Here is a 16,899-nt window from a genome sequence, read left to right on the forward strand (position 1 = left end):
GCATATGTTTTTCTTTTCTTATTAAGTTGAGAATTTTTACCTTTTCTCTTAAAGAAAGCACTTTATGACTTCTCATAGGCATATCCAAATTGTCAGCATCACTACTCTTGTGCCTTGGGGCCATTATTAAGTAAAAAAAGGGTGACTTGAACACAAGCACTGCGATAACTGCACAGTCAATCTGATAACCACATAGCTACTAAGTGACTAATGGGTGGGATATGCTGGATAAGGGGATGACTCACGTCCCAGGCAGGACAGAGTGAGATGGTGCAAGCTTTCATTATGCTACTCAGAAGGGTATGCAATTTAAAACTTAAGAATTATTTATTTCTGGAATTTTCCATTTAATATTTTCAGACCACGGTTGACCACAGGTAACTGAAACTGCAGAAATTCAAACCATGGATGGGGACGGAGGGGTTTACTGTACTTAAATTGGAATAAAACTAATTTCATATTCTGCCAGAATGGTGAGAAGGACTTCAAGAGAACAATTTTTTTGAAAAACCATCCAAAGTTGATGACAGCGCATGGTACTTTGAAAGTCCCACGGTTTTGGAATTCGCTGTGCTTTCATTCTTAACCTGAACCTGCATTTAATTGCACTAGTGTCTACTTTTGTTTAACTACAATTTAACTTATTTTCATTTAAATTTATCTTTGGAGTGGAGGAGGATGGATAGAAGGGTGGGTCAGATACTCCCCGTGTTTCAGCAAGATGCTTTAGTATTTTGAAATAGATATCTTGTCTCCTTGCCTGCCCTTATTGAGGTTTGAAGATTTTAAGTCCATCCTATCTTTTTAGAGCTTCCTCTTTTCCTTTAAGTAATTTTTGTCTTTGCTCTATCCTTCCTCCTATTCTTTTTCAGCATGAACAAAAATTCAGCTTTTAGACAATCATAACGTGTGAAGGAACAAGTTCTGAATTTAGACTCCTCCCTGTGTTGACCATTCTGGGGTTATATGATTCCTCATATCCTTTCAAAGGTTGAGAGGCTAAAGTCTTATTAGCGCCCTGGTGGTATGATTTCTTGGTAAACATTTCTGTAAGGATGAGGGAAATGTCAATTTTCAGGAAGAGCAGTGAACTGTGGAAGATTCTAAAATCATTTATGAAAATGCTTACAATTTGTCTTTTTAAAAAATAAAACAATTATGAGTTAGAGTCATAGAGCAGAAAGTGATCTCTTGACTCTCCTTATAAGTGAAATGAGTTTTACTTCTAATGGGATTGCTAATATTTTAGTTGTAAACCACAGAGATTATTTGAATAGGTTCCTCCCTATCCTTTGTGTGGTTTATTCATTTTTAGGGAAAAGTAATTGATGTCCTCAGCATTTTCCAATATAGAGTTTTGTCACTAACAGGCATTTGTTTCTTAAGATTCTGTATATTTTGTTACTTTTCCGGAAACTCACACAGACGAGCTATTGACACAGAACAAGCAAAATTGTGTAACTCTTTGTGGAAGGGTCAGTTAGAATGTCTGGCTAACAAAGATCTCTGGATCATGTTGACTGCATACAAGAGATGCATGTCAATTAATGACAACCGTTTCCTGACATAAAGCAGTTAATTCTAAGCTGAATATTTGTATTGAATTTTTTACGAATACCACATTTCTAACAAATTATAGAAATTTGGTTGTGTAGGTAAATAGCTCAAATTAATTTAGAGTAAAAAGTAGCCTTGCTGTCTCCTTGCATTTGAACTTTTAAATGCACTTGTGGCAAATATGAGAAGTACATTATGTTTGATACTTTAAATTAGAAAAACATTTATTCAAAAAATCTTTGTGATTGAAAATTGTTAGCATGATCTTTTGGCTTTGCCTGATATAAGAACTGCTCAGAAATCAAGTTTGGACTTGAAAATACCATCTTGATCAAAATGAGGCCCAGAGACAGAAAGTGGCAGGAAATACTTGGCATTGCTGCTTTTCTTGGTGAGTCAATACAAATGATTTTGTAGATTAATGAAACAAAAAGACTATAAAATATACAGCATCTTGAATTCTGCTCCATTGTTTTAGTGTTGGCTTCTTTTTCTAAAAAAAAATCTCAAACTGTCTATTGAGCCTCATCACTTAAGTTCTTTCAGCTTTTTCTTTTTGTTTCAAAAGCCTTGTACTTACCTCTTTTGTTGAGAGAGCAGCCATGAACTCTGTGTCCAGTTGTTTCCAGTTCTGTGATGCCTAGGACATTGCCACTTCTCCTTTTATGGTGAAAAATAGCACCTTTTCTGTTTGAAGAGCAGAGGCTGGGGAAGATGACATGATTGTGATGGTGATATGGGGATTGGGGAGGACTGATTTGAATAAGTGAATCTTAATGGCCCCTTCCAAATGTTTCCCCTCTGGAAGTTGAAAAACAGAGCTCCCACAGATATTTTATTCATGCAGAAATGAAATTGGAACTTGGTATAAAATCCCATTGGCCAAACTGAACATGATGTAAAAATTTGAGCATTCCAGTCCCAGGTAGATTACATTAGTAGAGGTTCCTCTTGGGAGAGTCTGGAGAAGTGCTTCCCAACCAGTCCATGGACTGGGTGCATCAAAACCCTTGGCGCTCTGGTTAAAATGCATAATGCCAGGCTCCTGCAAGGGTGAGTCAGAGTTGAACTGAGGAGGAGCCCAGAAACCTGCATTTTTATTGAGTATCCCTCCCTCCATTGGATTGCACTTGGGTAGATGTCTTAGTTCACTTAGGCTGCTATGAAATACCACAGACTGGGTAGCTTATACACAACAGAGGTGTATTTCTCACAGTCTGGAGGCTGGAAGTTGAAGTTCTGGGTGTCATTAAGGTTGAGTTCTGATGAGAGCTGGTCTCCAGGCTGCAGACGTCTCCCAGTGGACTCATATGGTAGAAGGGGCAAGGGAGCTCTCTGGGTTCTCTTTATAAGGGTACTAATGTCATTCATGAGGGCTCCACTCTCATGACCTAATCACCTTCCAAAGGCCCTCCTAATGCCATCTCTTTGGGCATAAGATTCTCAGCCTTATGGGGTGGGGGGGGGCCCCAAACATTCTCACCGTAGCAGTAAGGGATCATTTGGAATTTTCCCCAGTGTTAGCCAGATTCTCTCATGAATCAGTATCTTTAGAATAACAAGTACCAGGCTTGCAGCACTCACAGGTGCAGAGACTCCCGCCACCTGGGGTGGCTGCTGCCCAAGGTCAGCTGTGACTTATAGGGGACCAAGCAGAGTGCCCCCAAATCCAGGCACTCTCCTCCGGGCCACCCTCTTTGCTACTAAGAACCTCTCCCGCATAAAGATTCCAAAAGGCATTTTCCTAACTCCTGTACCCAACTACCAGGAAACTCTGATACAGAACCTGAGCCTCCCTGTGTGGCGGGCCCCGGGGCCCCGCGTGTCCTCATCGCAAAGGGCAAGTGGCAGTGTGCCTGCTCCTGTGTGAGGCTGCTTTGTCACTCAACAGACTCGTCCACTTAGTCCTGAGTCCTCTCTTGGCCAGGCAAACCCTCTTCCCATTGCTTTCCCAGACCGTGATCATCCTTGTTGTCTTAGTCAATGAATACCGAAGCACAGATATTTATTAGGCTCCTACTATGTGCTCTGTTTTAGGCTCCAAAGACACGAGGAAACAAGAGAAATAAGGCCCCGTAGAGCCAACCTGCCAGTCACAACAGAATGTGTCCATACCCTCTTCTGCCCGTTGGTTTCATAAGTCATTTACACCAACGTACAGAACTGTGTCCCCATTTCTGTTCTGTTTACGTACATCGTCGTCTGTAAAACTGAGCTGAAACACAATGGCTTCTCCCAGATGGTTTCAGAAAACATCCCAGACTACTGGAGTTGGCTTTGCCCATCTGAGAAGCTTTATCAGCTCCTCCGTTTGACTCTCAGGGAGGCGGTCTTGACTAAAGATTATAGGTAAACTTTAGAACAATTGGCTTTCTGTTCAGATATGCTTGGTTTATCACTTGGAAAGGTCTTTTTGCTCTGGCCTCTGTTCTCTCCTGGCTCCTAAAAACCAACTTTTTTTCCCCTCCCCATGAGCCTTTCTGAGTCTTAAGCTGAAACTCGAACCTCAGACTGCTTTCTCAAATCTCAGAGTTTAGAATTTTAGTGCTAAGACATTTTTCTGACCCCTTTTTAGTGACATCAGTTTCAACCCTCAGTTTTTTTGTATGTGTGTGAGGTTCATGGGTAGAATTTCAGAAGCCTCTCAAGAGAAAGAGGGGGAAAGCTCCTTTAAGGATGGAGAGTAAAAGAGGACATTTCACATAATACACACCAAGATGAAATACCCAGATCACTGGGGGATAGACCAGATGTTTGTAGTTGGAATATCACCAAAGTCTTATGATAATATTTAATTAATCAAATATTTAATTTGATTACCCATGGCAAATGACACTGGTTTTTTACTCGTAACATTCATGTTTCCTTACATAAGAAGCTTATTTAAATGAAAAATTTTTAATATTATATAATCATGCAGATGGTACATGGATATGATAAAAATAGCAAGGTAAGTACGGAAATAATGGAGTTTGGGGAAACACTGGTAAGTGAATGCCAAGAACAATCCTGTAGGAAAGCTCCCAGCCCTGCAGAGTGCACACCCACCACCCACGGACACAGGAAGCCTGCGGAGGTGAGCTTTCACTTAAATACCACAGGTTATCCATGTGTGCCAACCATGCCCGAGTAGCAAGCCACGGAAGTGCAGATTAACCACTTGCCGAGCATGTATGCTGGAAAAGGAGGTAACTCACATTTACGGTGAGGGGAGGCACAGGATCCCGGCAGAGCATTGCAGTGAGAGACTCAGGGGAGTACGAGAGGCTTAGTGAGAGGCAGGTTGGTCTCCTGCCTGGAGGTCAGCGGGCACAAAAGCAGGGAAGGCGAACCAGGCCCTCGGAGGAATCTCTGTTACAACCATGGTGCCTTACTCAGAGGTTACCCCCTGATTTTATTACAGACCACATTTGTAGTAGGATGACGATAAATAAGAACCTGAAACCAGTAGGCTCTTAACGATAACGAAAGTTTTAAAGTAGTTATAACCCATCGTTGGTTTTCTTTCCTCCAAGTATGAAAACAGTGAAGCAAAAACTAAGTGGAAGAGAAGAGGCATTTCCCGTATTTATATTTGGAACAGAATCTAGAGATGGAATTGTAATTTTACTCCTTTCTCTGCTCTGTATTTTAATAACATTGGGTCCAGGAGCAAAAGTCCTTCTGGCCTGTGGTTCCCTCCCCTGTCCCCCTTTGTCTCATCTGATTAAATCTCTTGGTCACTTGATACCAAAGTTCGCCTTCCAAGCCACGGCTCCCCCGTCCCTGCTGCTCCCAGAGTGAGGGAATGCTGCTCCCAGAGTGAGGGCTCAGTTCTCCTGCTATCTGCAGAGGCTGTGGAGGTGCCGTCCACCAGCATGTTGATTTTGTGGAAGAGCCAGTGAGAAAGTTCTCACAAAGAGATAAGAAACAAAGCAGAGTGGACCTGTGCTACTGACTGGCCCAAACCACACATTCTAATACGCAGTCAGGAGGGATGTCAGAGCTAAGTCACCTATTCTTCCAATCACCAATAATTTTTGTTCTAAAAATCATATCCTTTAGATTTTTCTTTTGTGTGGAAAAGATGAACGGTTGTGCTCAATGTCTGAGTGTTGAGTTTCTGTTTAGAAGAAGTGAGGATACAAAAACAAGACCCGTATATATGCTGCCTATACCAACTCACTTCAGATCTAGAGACACATACAGCCTGAAAGTGAGGGGATGGAAAAAGGTATTCCATGCAAATGGAAATCAAAAGAAAGCTGAGTAGCAATACTCATATCAGACAAAATAGACTTTAAAATAAAGACTGTTGGGACTTCCCTGGTGGCGCAGCGGTCAAGAATCCGCCTGCCAATGCAGGGGACACGGGTTCGATCCCTGGTCTGGGAAGATCCCACGTTCCGCGGAGCAGCTAAGCCTGTGCACCACAACTACTGAGCCCGCATGCCACAACTATGGAAGCCTGTGGGCCTAGAGCCCATGCTCTGCAACAAGAAAAGCCACAGCAATGAGAAGCCCACACACTGGAATGAAGAGTAGCTCCTGCTCGCCACAACTAGAGAAAGCCCGCATGCAGCAGCAAAGACCTAACGCGGCCAAAAATAAATAAATAAATAGTTTTTTTTAAAAAAAAGACTGTTACATAATGATCAAGGGATCAATCCAAGAAGATATAACAATTGTAAATATGTATGCACTCAACATAGGAGCACCTCAATATATATACGGCAAATATTAACAGATAATAAAAGGAGAAATTGACAGTAACACAATAGGAGTGGGGGACTTTAACACCCCACTTACATCAATGGACAGACCATCCAGACAGAAACTCAGCTCAGATCCTTAGCTTGAGTTTACTAGTCCCTCTAGTCCTGGTCACAGCTGTCATTGCAGAGACTGACTTACGTCTCGTGTTTCCACCCCCTCTCCCACCTCAGCCCCCATCTGCTGTTGGAACTGTCTCAGTTAGAGCAGCTCTGAAGAATTAAAGATAAAGTTCCAAGTGCTGGAGTCTCAGAACCAGGTGAAGACAGTGCTTAGCTGATAGAAGGGTGTGACTTGGCCATTTATTTGGGGAAACACTCAGTGTAAAACTAGCACATGGTGTTATCATGGGAAGTGCATGTACCAACAGAGACCCAGATTTAGACCCAAGACTCAACGAACACTTCCAAGCTGAGTCACCTTGGACAGACTTTGACCTTGGACAGAGATTAAATAAACTATCTAATCTTTTTGATATTCAGGTTCCCTTCTGGAAAAAGAAGATACTAACTGGGTTGTGTTGAGGCTTAAATGAGAGGGAGAGGATCCTTCACCCCTACCCCCAGCCCACCGAGTTTCTTTGCTCTCTTGCCCTCAGCCCCAGGTGGTGTGTGTCTTTCAGTCTTTCTTCTTTGCCTTTAACCTGTCCTTTTTTTGTCCTATGTTTGGTTTTTTATTCTTCAAATAACCACAATATATTAGTAGAATTGAAGAACGTTTTAAAATATTGGTATTGATCAAATACATTTATATCATCTTTTTATTAATCTTTAAAATCATTTCTAACCTTTTCTTTTCAAAATCTTCCATGTCCAAAAGGAAAATCAATGACTTTTTACACATGTTTCTGTGTTTGGGGCTGCTGGTAGGGTTGGCTTTAACCTTTTGTAAGTGAATGGTCTTTATAATGCAAAAGATCCTCTACCTTGGTATAGAACTTTGGGGTGAGTCTTGAGTGATTTTTCTGGTTTAAGAGGGCCCAAATCCCAGGTGCTTCGTGATAATTGCATAATCTCTCCGTTCAGTCAGCTTTGTGGTATGTAGAATGTAGGAGTATTAACCTTCACTTAGGATAAGGTAGCACTGTACCCAAGGTCAACCTTGTCGGGGTGGAATAGAAACAAGCGTGGCAGCATCATAGAAGAGATGCAGGGAACCCCAGGATTCTGCAAGAGCAGAGATCTAATCTGATTCAGGATTCTAGACCAAGCTCTGACTGTATAGGCTCTTCCCACAGGTCCTCAGTTTACACACGAGGTCTTGTCAGCCAAGAGTCCTCATGAAACCGGTCTCATCACAATCATCTTTCGACAATTCGTATCTCACTTTTCTGCAGTTGTCTGCGATATAAGACCAATGGGGGAAAACGGACTTCTCATGTTTGTTCTATTCATTCCTCCATTTAGCTATTTTTTGAGAGCTGACTATATGGCAGGCACAGTGTTCGTGGTACCCAAATGCGTGACTCCCAAGCCTTACCCTTCCTGGACTTAGGGTGTAGCAAGAGACGTATCTGCAAACAAGCAGTTAGGGGATGGGCCCCACTGGGCTGTCCACAGGCACTTTGAGAGCTTAAAGGGGGCAAGCCTAACTGTTGGGGGGACGAAGGGGAAGAAAATTCCTTTAGGGCGGTGTTATTTGTGTTGAACCTTGAAGGCTAGGGCTTTAGCAGCCCGGTTGCTAGCCGCAGCTCTGAATCTGCATCAGCGTTGCCCTGTTTGCTGACTCACAGTTTCCTCATCTCTGACCTGGGAAGACGGCACCCACCTTTCCCATCTCTGGAGGTAGAAGTAAGGCAACAGGGAGGCTTGTGAGGTCGTGAGGACACTCACCTGTCGGGAGGTTCTTCTTCATGCCCCAACAGTGTGCGCCTGCAAGATGGTGGGTGTGCCTGGGCTTAGGGTTTAGTGTGTAGCTGTGAACTTCCCATCTGTCCTCATTAGACCAGTATGACTAAGTCCATTTGGTCATGATCCCAATGTTCTTCTCTGATAGTAGAGTCTGCATTAGAGTCTGATTGAGTAAATCCCCTCTTTCTCTTGCTGACAGTGTGCACTTGCAGAGATCACTGAACAGTATGAGCCCCAGGTTTCTCATCTGTATGATAAAGATGACGGTAATAGTTCATACCTCGTGGGGTGGTTGTGAGGATCAAAGGAGATCATGTGTGCAGAGTACCAGGCACAGTGTGACTCTCTAACAGTCACCATTATTAGAACTGGGGAGTAACCAGGAAGGGGTCACAGAGAATCAGGATAAGGCTCCTGCTTGGCCATTTTCATGGTGGTTCCTGCCATGGTTGAGGTCACTGCCACCCACATAGCACACTGGGTGGTTGAGAGAGGATGAGCCACCTCTTTTCCTATTTGTGGATAGTGAAGCCAGCTGAGATTGGATGAATTCCATATCACTATCATGTATTCAAAAAATACTTTCAATTCAATAATATTATTCAAGATTTTAAAAGGAAGGAGGAATATTCCATTGTATATATGTGCCACATCTTCTTTATCCATTCATCCGATGATGGGCCTAGGGGTAGGACGGGAATAAAGACACAGACCTACTAGAGAATGGACTTGAGGATATGGGGAGGGGGAAGGGTAAGTTGTGACAAAGTGAGAGAGTGGCATGGACATATATACACTACCAAACGTAAGGTAGATAGCTAGTGGGAAGCAGCCGCATAGCACAGGGAGATCAGCTCGGTGCTTTATGACCACCTAGAGGGGTGGAATAGGGAGGGTGGGAGGGAGGGAGACGCAAGAGGGAAGAGATATGGGAACATATGTATATGTGTAATTGATTCACTGTTATAAAGCAGAAACTAACACACAATTGTAAAGCAATTATACTCCAATAAAGATGTAAAAAAAAAAAAAAAAAAAAAAGGAAGGAGGGCTTCCCTGGTGGCACAGTGGTTAAGAATCCGCCTGCCAATGCAGGGGACACGGGTTTGATCCCTGGTGTGGGAAGATCCCACATGCTGTGGAGAAACTAAGCCCATGCGCCACAACTACTGAGCCTTCGCTCGAGAGCCCGCGAGCCCCAACTACTGAAGCCTGCGCGCCTAAAGCCCGTGCTCCGGAACAAGAGAAGCCACCACAATAAGAAGCCCGCGCATCGCAATGAAGAGTAGCCCCCGCTCGCTGCAGCTAGAGAAAGCCTGCGCGCAGCAAAGACCCAACGCAGACAAAAATAAATAAATTAAAATAAATAAATAAATAAAAAATAATCAGGGTCTTTAAAAAAAAAAAGGAAGGAAATGCTGTCCTAGGCTACAACATGAATGAACCTTGAGGGTATTATGCTAAGTGATATAAGCCAGTCACAAAAAGACAAATACTGTGTGATTCCCCTTATATGAGGTACCCAGAGTGGTCAGATTCTTAGATACAGAAAGGAGAAAGGTGGCTGGGGGGGAGGGAGGATTGGGGAGTTGTTTAATGGGTGCGGAGTTTCAGTTCTGCAGGACGAAAAGGGTTCTGGAGATGGCACAACAATGTGAATATACTTAACACTTCTGAACTGTATACCTACAAATAATGAAGATGGTAAATTTTGCTGTGTGTATTTTATCACAATTTTATAAAAGCTTAATGAGCTTGTGCCAAGTGTAAGGCATTATACCTGGCCCAAGGGGAGGCAGTGTGAATAAAAACAAATATGGCCCCTGTCTCCCCTTACGAAACTTACAGGCTGGTAAGGGAGGCATATGTCAAAGGAAGAATGACATTAATGGGCAAAAGTGCAGCTGGAACAGGTGCTCCAACCAGAAGTTCATGGTACCCTGAGAACCTAGAGTATGGGGACTTGACTTCATCAGGCAGACCAGTCCAGGTGAAGAGCAGCAGTGAGAGGGGTGAAGGGAGACCATCCCAGGAACGTGCGAAGCATGAGCCGAGGCTGCAACGAGGAGGCCATTGTGGCTAGAGTGCAGAGGGAGGAGGAAAGCGTGTTGTGAGAAGAGGATGGCGAAGACGGAGGGGCCAGACCACACGGCCTTGTTGGCCACAGTAGAGTTTTCTTTCTTCCTGAGCTGAGGGGAGGCCATTGAGGGTTTTTTTTTTTTTTTTTTTTTTTTTTTTGCGGTATGCGGGCCTCTCATTGTTGTGGCCTCTCCCGTTGCGGAGCACAGGCTCCGGACGCGCAGGCTCAGCGGCCATGGCTCACCGGCCCAGCCGCTCCGCGGCATGTGGGATCTTCCCGGACCGGGGCACGAACCCGCGTCCCCTGCATCGGCAGGCGGACTCTCAACCACTGCGCCACCAGGGAAGCCCCCACTGAGGGTTTTGAGCCGAGGTTGGGAAGACACATAGAAAAGCAGGTTTGTGTTTTGAAAAGATCAACCTGAAGGAACATTTTTTTTTTCTTACAAGGAAAGATCTTATCAAATGCTAAGAGATGTCTCAATTATTCACTTGGAAAAATTGTTCGAGTCCCCTAGATGTTTCTCCGGGGCCTGATGTTCACAGGGCCCTCGGCGAGAGTACAGACGGAGACCCACGTCCCATAAGTCTAAATGGTTACAGGCAGTAATCAAGCCAACAAACCGTGATTAATATGTTCTATCCTCTTACCATGACAAACGTCTCTTTATAACTAAAATGTCAAAAAAGATATGTACAACTATGGTTTTTAATATGACTAAGAGTGAACAAAGTATCCAAGATGATTGAATTTAACTATAATCGCACTGTCTGGGTATTCTGTTGGGTCAATGAGATGTGGATACGTAATAAAATATTTTATCATTAATCCATCATTTCCTATTTCATAATTTTTGGCCTTCTTTATAGTAAAATCACGAATTATATTATTTTAATTAAGATTTTCATACAATTCGTGTTTTTTTAATAGAAATGCTGTTAGATGACTTTTTTATAACAAGTATATTGAATATATATTGTATATATATTCGTATATATGCAGTTCACCCATTTGAAGAATCCAACTTTTATTGAGTCATTTTAGTTCTGAGATCATTTTCATTAATTCCAATTAGAAGAAACTTTGCCCTACTGAGATCATATCAACCTGAATTGTTAAAAAAACTTCTTTAAAGCAATACTTGGATTTGAAAATGAACCATAAATATAGTATATTATGTTCCAAACATGGTAATGGGATCTCTGAGATAAATTATCTTTATCACAAAAAATATTAGAAAGAAAATATTTTAATTCCATCACACAAATGTCTGTCACTTACGCTGCACCTTTTCCTGTCTATTCAAACAATATCTCAATCTAATATTAATGTAAAGCCCTGGCATCATGTTTCACACATATTATCTGGACATCTATGCACATTTAAGAGCAGTAGGAATGGTTTGATGTTGTAAAATGTTCCTTGGCTGCCATGTACAAGTGTTGTGAGTTTGGAGGACCTCCTGAACTACAAATTGGAATATGAGGAGGGGGAAGAATATAGACGTTTGGTACAGCTAGGGATGGTGCTTCATTGTGCGAGGATCCATTGTATTCATGTATTTGAAAGAAAGGAATTGACAAGTTAATTAGCCTTTTCTCACATCCCGGTGTTTCTGCTGCTCAAACCTTCCCTGTGCTCTGAAGCAGCCCCCATCGCTGCCATGGCTGGTATTAGCAGTGGGGAAACCCTCGAATGTTTGGGGCTTTCAGACACGGATGCCAATTGTTTCGAGGTCATAGGGCAAGGGATGTCGGGGAGCAGTTCCTTGGGGCCTAAACAGTGTTAGTCACAAGAGCTGATGTTTAGGATTACTCCAAGTGACATGGGCACTCATGTGTCCTTAATAAATTGTGTGTGTGTGTGTGTGTGTGTGTGTGTGTGTGTGATATTTGTGGACTTCTAAAGCACAGGGTCCAGGGTGGGGACCCCTCTGCCCAGGGGTTAAGGATGGCACTACCTGCAGCCTCAAGTTGCATAAGCACTCGGCAGGCCCTTTCCAAATCCACCCCCCTCAGTTTACTAATCCTCATATTGGCCAACGCTGCCAGGAGGAACTTTCTTTCTCACTCTGTTCCTTTTAAAGACTGCTGACTGCGTTTTTCACTTGTTTTGTCTTTTTAGGAACTGGAGAAAGTGGCAAAAGCACCTTTATCAAGCAAATGAGAATCATCCATGGGTCTGGTTACAGCGACGAAGACAGAAAGGGGTTCACGAAGCTAGTTTATCAAAACATATTCACCGCCATGCAAGCCATGATCAGAGCCATGGATACCCTGAGGATACAGTACGTGTGTGAACAGAATAAGGTAACATGCTTAAGAGTGTTGGACCCATTTGTGAATGCGTGCTATCCTCCTCTGGTTAGCATATGTATCTGAACTAAAAGATTTACTGCGTGCTTCCATCAGAGGCGTAAAGAAGCTCTTGAACTCAGATTCTGGGGTAGAGATACTCCAGAGGAGTGCGATGAATTTAGGAACAGCGCCGCAGTCTTATTTCTGCAGAAGCTCTAGCATAGTGGTAGTGTGGTGCTGCCCAGTGCGCAGCAATTCAGAAATGTGGGTAGTCACGCTGGTGAATTCTTTCAGATGCTGAGAAAAGGAAGACATACATATACATCTCCTCTTTCAGCTAAGATACCTGGTTAATTTCTTCATTGGAGCAGTGGAGATCTTGGGTTTACAATGGCCAACTTTTTAAGAATTCCCAGTCTTAGGAAAATGCCCTGCAGACCACTCAAAGAAGTCAGCGGGCTTTGTTTGTTTGTTTGGGGAGCTAGCCCTTCTTAGGAGCTAAGTGATGATTTATGAAGGGTAATGCTTGTGTCTCAACTAGCAGAGAACTCTCATAAAGTAATGGTATGGAGTTGCCATTTGCTTTCCTGTCACCGTGGGTTATTTAAAATACATATCTGTTTAAGACTATAGGAAAATAATGAGGCAGGAGGGTGGGAGGAGGAGACAAATAATATTTTCTATGGTGTATTGGAATGTAAATCCATAGGAAAATACTATGTATAAGTTCATTAAGAATCTCACTGATAGAGTTTCTTTAAAATAATTGATACCAAGTTACAACATGACATGATGATAAAGAGAAAAATTCTGTCTGATTCTCTTGTGGATCAACTGAAAAGAATTTAGCTGCTCAAATGCCAGAATAGTGGTCTAAGTATGGACCTCAGGGACAACTTTATCATGAACTTGTGGCATCTGTGTTCATGTACATTATACAAAGAGTTTCAGAGCAATCAATCTAATTTTTTTTATTACTCAGTGACTGGATTACATAGGAAAACTCAACATGCACCAGATTTTAGACGTACCTTTACAGTGTGACTGCAACCTTGTGTCTTTACCACCATTTCCTTGCAGTCTTGAGGAAATGAAGGAATATAGCTTGCCCACAGCTTCAACCTTCAACAGTGTTACGCTGAAAAATGTGTGTGTGCATGTGTGACAGGTGGTGGGGGGAGGGTGTTAGTGGTGGGAATTAGTCTTCAGTATATCTGATGCCAAGTAATATGAGAGGTGCGTCCTGAGCCACTGGGTGATTCTACAAGTGACTCTGATTCCTTTACACATTGGTTTTGAGTATATACGTTATATCTTTTTGAATGCATGCAGTTAAAAAAAGAAATCACCCTTTACAAAGTATTTTAAAAATTAGGTCATCTATGGAAATTTAGGATTATTTCAGAGAAGAGGTATGTCAGGAACGTCCTTGTGGTAATTTTAGTTAATCTACTTTCCTCCTTTGTAAAAGGCATTTGTTTCCCCAGTCATAGTGGGGTGACTAACTGGAATTTAGGGATAGATTTGTAAACAGGCCTATTGGGAAGAAAAGGCTCAAGTATAAGTCAGTTCTGCTTATCTTGGCAACATGTGTTTGTAAAAACCTGGTCAGATTTAGTCATCAAGGTCCCTGGGTTTTTGTTTGGTTTTCCCTCAAGGTCTTCTAGAGGAATTCTGAGTTTATATTTCAAACAAAAAGGTTTTATGGGGTTTGACATTGCACCACTTTCTTGTGCTCTCTTGATCTGAATTCTTTCTCACAAGGCCAGGTCCCCTTGCCCACTAATCTGCATTAGTTTCCCCCAGCTGCCATAACAAAGCACTTCAAACTGGTGGCTTAAAACAGAGATTTCTTCCTTCACAGTTCTGAAGCCTGGACGTCTGAAATCAAGGGGCTTGGTTCCACCTGGAGGCTCTGAGGGAGGCTCTGTTCCATGCTGCCCTCCTAGTTTCTGATGGTTGCTGGCAATCCTTGGTGTCCTTTGGCTTGTAGATGCTTCCATCCAGTCCCTGACTCTGTCTTCCCACAGAGCTCTCCCCTCTGTATCTCTGTGCTCACATGGTGTTCTCCTCTCTGTGTCCAAACCTCCCTCTTCCCATGAGGACAGCAGTCACTGGGTTAGAGCCCATCCTAATCCAGTATGACCTCATCATAGCTTGATTATATCTACAAAGACCCTATTTCCCAATAAAGTTACTTTCTGAGATTTGGAGTTTTCATGAATTTCAAAGCAACACTATTCAACCCAGTACAGTCTGCCCTCTGCCCCAATCCCCCAAAGAATGTCCAGCCCATAAGCAAAATACATTCACCCCATTCTAATATCCCCCAAAGATTTAACCCTAAAAACAGCATCAACTCCAAGCCTCAAATCTGATCTAAATATCAACTCAAACGGTCCCCAATCTCATCATTTAAATACTCTAAATCAGGAATGGGTGAGACTCTGGGTATGGTCCATCCAAGAGCAGAATTCCTCTCCTTTCACACACCTGTGAAACTGGGAAATGAGTCAGTAGTACCTCTGTCTCCTCCTCATTTGCTGTCTCTGGCTCCATTCTCAATTCCTTCTTTCTACTTCAAGTACCTGCATTCATGCTTCATAAACTTCCTCTTATCCTTCAAACATATGCCAGGGATGAACCACATAGTGACATGGCTTAAGGAGAGGAAAAAGGTTGAGTAGAGAGATCACTGGATTGGTTCCCCCAGATCTGGGCTCTGCTCATCGCTCACCTGTGGGTCTCAGGCAGGAGTCAGCAAACTTTTTCTGTAAAGGGCCAGAGAGGAAATATTTTCGGCTTTGAGGGCTATACAGTCTCTGTTGCAATTACTCAGCTCTGCTGTTGTACAAAACCAGGCATAGGTAATGCGTAAACGAATGAGTGACGCTTGCTTATAAACTCTGTTTGCAAAAGGTGAAAATTATTCTTAACTCACGGGGCAAACAAACAAAGGCCAAGAGCAGCTTTAGTGCATGGTCTGGAGTTTGCTGACTCAGTCCTAGGGGAAGCCGTGTAACCTCTCCGGTCTCGCATTTCCTTGTCTGTTAAATGCAGACAGCACGTGCTCTGTCTACTTCATAAGCCAACGTGAGCAAAAGGAAGTGCTTTACAAATTAAATGGCGCTGGAAAATAGAAGGTTATTACTGGGGCAAGTTCAAAAGCCAGAAATCAACTCATTGTTTCTTCTGTTGATTGTTTAGGTCAGTCATTTTGATCGATTTCTTCTTTATTATTTTCTGAATAATTTTCTCTGTGGGCTAGTCCTGATTCCAAATGTGAAACTATAACAAAGTACCCTTCTTAGGTCATAAAATGATAAAATGATTAGTGCTCTAGGAGTTTAAGTAATTACTTAAGAAGCATGATCTATGTCTTCTTTTTTAAAAAAAATTTATTTTATTTATTTATTTTTGGCTGCATTGCATCTTCATTGCTGCACACGGCCTTTCTCTAGTTGCAGCGAGCGGGGGCTACTCTTCGTTGCGGTGAGTGGGCTTCTCATTGCGGTGGCTTCTCTTGTTGTGGAGCATGGGCTCTAGGCGTGCGGGCTTCAGTAGTTGTGGCACATGGGCTCAGTAGTTGTGGCTCGTGGGCTCTAGAGTGCAGGCTCAGTAGTTGTGGTGCATGGGCTTAGTTTCTACACAGCATGTGGGATCTTCCCAGACCAGGGCTCAAACCCGTGTTCCCTGCATTGGCAGGTGGATTCTTAACCACTGCGCCACCAGGGAAGCCCGTGTCACCACCAGGGAAGCCCATGTCTTCTTTACAAAGTATTGCTTCATTCAAAACAATTGACTAGTTAAGTCAGGGATGAACAAACCTAACTGGCTTTTCTTTTCAGTCCTTCCCTCACTTCTTATTCCATTATTTGATTTTTTTCAGAGCTAGACACTTTCTTAAAAGTCTGTAGAAGGGAATTAAGAGTGATTTTAGGGGGTTTTATTTTAAATGTTAGCAAGATTATTGGTCAGCCAGGTTGTTGAAAATCTTTGCCTATTACTTGACAGGCTAATTTTGAAAGGAAATTTATCAGAAATTTAGTAGCGTTTGGTTTTTAACCATGTTTTAACCAACATGTTTTTTCAATTAAGATTTAGCCTTGAAGATTATTTTCTCATACATTGCCTACTTTTCTTAAAAGAAATTATTCATATGTATTCACTCACTTTGTTGATAAGCCTTAATTTTTATGTCTCTCAAGAATGTCATGAGCACATATTAGAATTTATGACTTCTTGGATAAATACTACAGAGGCGTTTGCTCAGTGTCAGGACTACTAAATTTGAATTAAGCGTATATCTTGTGCTTCCTGGTGATGATTTCACGGAAATCTTCATCTATTTTACCGTTTCTAG

At 42.5% G+C, this 16,899-nt stretch overlaps 1 protein-coding gene across 1 annotated transcript in view; it reads left to right on the forward strand.

Annotated features, from left to right (window-relative positions):
- GNA14 (G protein subunit alpha 14) overlaps positions 1–16,899 on the forward strand; it is a 195,124-nt gene that overhangs the window by 86,916 nt on the left and 91,309 nt on the right. The window contains exon 2 of the mRNA XM_060154955.1: positions 12,364–12,548. Coding sequence (XP_060010938.1) covers positions 12,364–12,548 — 185 coding nt within the window. The remainder of the gene's footprint in view (positions 1–12,363; positions 12,549–16,899) is intronic.

The sequence above is a fragment of the Lagenorhynchus albirostris genome, chromosome 7, assembly GCF_949774975.1.
Source record: "Lagenorhynchus albirostris chromosome 7, mLagAlb1.1, whole genome shotgun sequence".
Taxonomy (NCBI): Eukaryota; Metazoa; Chordata; class Mammalia; order Artiodactyla; family Delphinidae; genus Lagenorhynchus; species Lagenorhynchus albirostris.